The 3,368-nt window shown below is 32.4% G+C and overlaps 1 protein-coding gene across 4 annotated transcripts in view; it reads right to left on the reverse strand.

Annotated features, from left to right (window-relative positions):
- Positions 1-1,266: 1,266 nt before the first annotated feature.
- Positions 1,267-3,368, reverse strand: part of ralyl (RALY RNA binding protein like) — a 133,519-nt gene continuing 131,417 nt past the window's right edge. For all 4 annotated transcript variants that reach the window (XM_016543385.1, XM_016543382.1, XM_016543383.1 and 1 more), the window contains 2 exons: positions 2,749-2,783; positions 1,267-2,612 (listed from right to left, as the gene is read on the reverse strand). In XM_016543385.1, coding sequence (XP_016398871.1) covers positions 2,751-2,783 — 33 coding nt within the window. In that variant the 3' untranslated portion in view covers positions 1,267-2,612; positions 2,749-2,750. The remainder of the gene's footprint in view (positions 2,613-2,748; positions 2,784-3,368) is intronic.

Genomic DNA, 3,368 nt, shown 5'->3' on the forward strand with positions numbered 1-3,368 from the left:
TAAGACGACATAGTCGGTCATTTTCTCCATTTATATTAATATAATTAATCAATCAAATTAGTGCTTTCTAAACAGCTTCTTTCATTTTGTCTCATGAATATTGCTGAAATGAGAGCGGGAAGAAGTTAATACAATGAACTGATTCCATGTGAAGTGGCCAGTGGCCCTAATTAACCCAGACATTTGGTTTTGATGTTGATAAATAGAGTGTGTTTGATTCACCATCTGCTACAGCTGCACTCAGGTGCATCCAAACCCACGACAGGTGCTGCGATTCCTCCCCCACAACCTCACATACACACAAAACCAGCGCCAGCTTTCTCTGCCTGCTGTTAAGAATATTCTATAGGCTTAATGTTACTCAAAAGTGGTATTTTGAGGCTGATAAATATTTTAATGTGCATTGTAGTGTTTGAATGAGCCACATGAATAACCTTATGACCACCAGTAAATATTTTTTTATTCTTAAAGGAACAGTTCACACAAAAAAGAAAATTTGCCAAAAACTTACTCACCCTCAGGCCATCCAGTATGTAGATGAGTTTGTTTCTTCATCGGAACAGATAAGGAGAAATTTAGCATTACTCATCAATGGATCCTCTGCAGTGAATGGGTGCCGTCAGAATGAGCGTTTGTAAGAAACAATCATTAAGACGTTTTTAAATTCAAACCATTGGTTTCAGCTAAAATAAGAGTCCTCTATCCATAATGTTGCTTTTTGCAGTGAAAAAGTAATCTTGTCTGATTCAGGAGAGAAATCTGCACAGATCAAGCATCATTTACAAAGAAAACGGTTCTAAACAAACATGACGGGGGATTTGAGGGAGGACAACAGGGGATGGACTTCCTCACTGGAGGAGGGTTATTATAGATTATGGACTTGTATTTTAGCTGGAACCAGCATTTTAAAATGAAAACCTCTTAATGATGTTTTAGTTTCTTACAAACATGCAGCTTTTCACGTCATAAGACATTAATTGAAGGACTGGAGTCGTGTGGATTATTGTGAGGTTTATATCAGGTGTTTAGACTCTCATTCTGACGGCACCCATTCACTGGTGAGCAAGTGATGTAATGCTAAATTTCTTCAAATCTGTTCTGATGAAGAAACCAGCTTATCTATATCTTGGATGGAAATTTGCTTTTTTAAGTTTAACCATTCCTTTAAAGCCAATGCCTTTTAGGCTGAATTTGAAATATTGCATTCGTTTCCGCTTCACAATAAATATAGAAAAAAAAAAAGTTTTTTTTTTTTTTTCATAATTTTTATATAGTGATTGTAATGGCAGTCTTTTCCTAAACTACAAAGCCTATAGCCAGACAACAAATGAAACAACTGAAAATACATTAAAATAATAACATGCCAATCATAAAAATATCTTTACAAATAGTTTACATTTCTATACAATATGAAGTAATATTACTAGGTCTCTGAGCTGAGCTGTTATGAGACCAGCGACCTAAACCGTATAGAATAACTTTTCTCTCAAACATGACACTGATTTCAAAATATAGAAAAGAAGAATCAAATGTTTCTAATGGATCCCTTTTCAATCAATCTTTTTCTTTTTTATGCTATACACATATTTCCACATTCTGATTTAAACAAACAAATTATGTTCTGTAGCAGAATGAAAATGTCAGCAGAACGAATATGAATATTCTGAAGCTTTTTCTGTAAATCTGCCATACAAAAATAGAGTTCATTATAACACACTCCATACTGAATGACACCATAGAGAACGGAAACAGTGACTACTACATGTCGCTCCGATTCACACACATATGCATGATAAAACTAAATACAGTGACAATATCATCTTTACAGTATCATTACAAATTATGACACATTAAGACATAATTCATTTTTTAGAGTTACTCAATATTTCAGTCATCCTGAAGTGTCTTAAGTTTAAGAAGTCTGATGAAACTGGCAGTATGGAGCTAAAATGTGTTCATTAAACCAAGTACTTGACTAGTTATTTTACTTGATTTGATCTGGGAAAATTATATGTATTTTGATCCATGGAGTACAAATACACATTATACACACACACACACACACACCCAAAGAAAAATGGGGATGCAGACGCAAGTAATCAAAAACAAGCAGACACAAAAAAAAGTTTTGGCTTCTAATGAAACACGTTCATTGTCAGACCTCATATTTTAAAATCTTTAAAATTCTAGAATTATTTAAATAAGTTCTCTGTTAATACTGAAGGTTTCAAAAATGCCATATTACATTTCTGACATTTAAGACTCATTTTCCACTCACAGACTGTAAAAACCTTTCATCTTTGCTCAAGGAAAATTATCCTTGAGGGAAAAACCAAACTTTAGAGTATGCATGAGGAACTTCAAAATTAAATGTGAACTTCTTTGCCTTTTACTGGAGATATGCAAATCATATATGATTGAATGTGCCAGATGCTATTAAATGAAAAACAGCTGAAGTGACTAGCAGATGCTAAACTTGTCAAAATATTTGCTCTGCATCTAAACAGCCAATCGAGAGCCTTCATGGCCTTTTTGAGAAGAGATGTCCGTCTTCACAGAGTTTCATGTCTTCTGTTCAATGCAGAGCTGATTTCTTCTCTGGATGTAGAACTCTACAAACAAGACTGGATTCAGTCGACATGAAAATGATTCAGTAAATAAATGCATTTATGAAAGTAAGAATATATACTGTATTAAATCATTTAAATACATCTATGAAATAAAATACAGAAGGCACAATAAACTTACCTTCAGTTGTCAATATCAGACACATGATTCTCCATCTGAAACAAATAAAAAAGAAAATCAGTTTAGGAATACAGAATAGCTCAGCAAAATCTGATCTTTCAAATTAGAAATGCACTTTTATAGACCCAATTTTAATAAACTGCTATGAGCAGTTATAGTCTCACTAATTGAAATAAATGCTATTCTTTTGAACTAATAAGCAGCACAAATGTCTTCAATGATAATAAGAAGAAATGGTTCTTGAGCAGCAAATCAGCATATTAAAATGATTTCTGAAGGATCATGTGACACTGAAGACTGGCGTCTGAATGATGCTGAAAATTCAGCTTTGCATCACAGGAATAAATTACACTTCACAATATATTAAAATATAAAACAATTATTTTAAATTGTAATAATATTTTAAAATATTACTGTTTTTTAATCAAATAAATGCAGCCTTGATGAGCTTAGAGACTTCTTTTAAAATATCACTAATAACAAAAACAGTTTATTTGTACACGTTCATTTTCATGCTAAAAATATAAATATATATACACACACTATATATACTATAAGCGCTATAAGTGTGTGTGTATATATATATATATATATATATATATATATATAACTATAGTTAG

This window comes from Sinocyclocheilus rhinocerous, unplaced genomic scaffold, assembly GCF_001515625.1.
Source record: "Sinocyclocheilus rhinocerous isolate Xijiao unplaced genomic scaffold, SAMN03320098_v1.1 scaffold97, whole genome shotgun sequence".
Classification (NCBI taxonomy): domain Eukaryota; kingdom Metazoa; phylum Chordata; class Actinopteri; order Cypriniformes; family Cyprinidae; genus Sinocyclocheilus; species Sinocyclocheilus rhinocerous.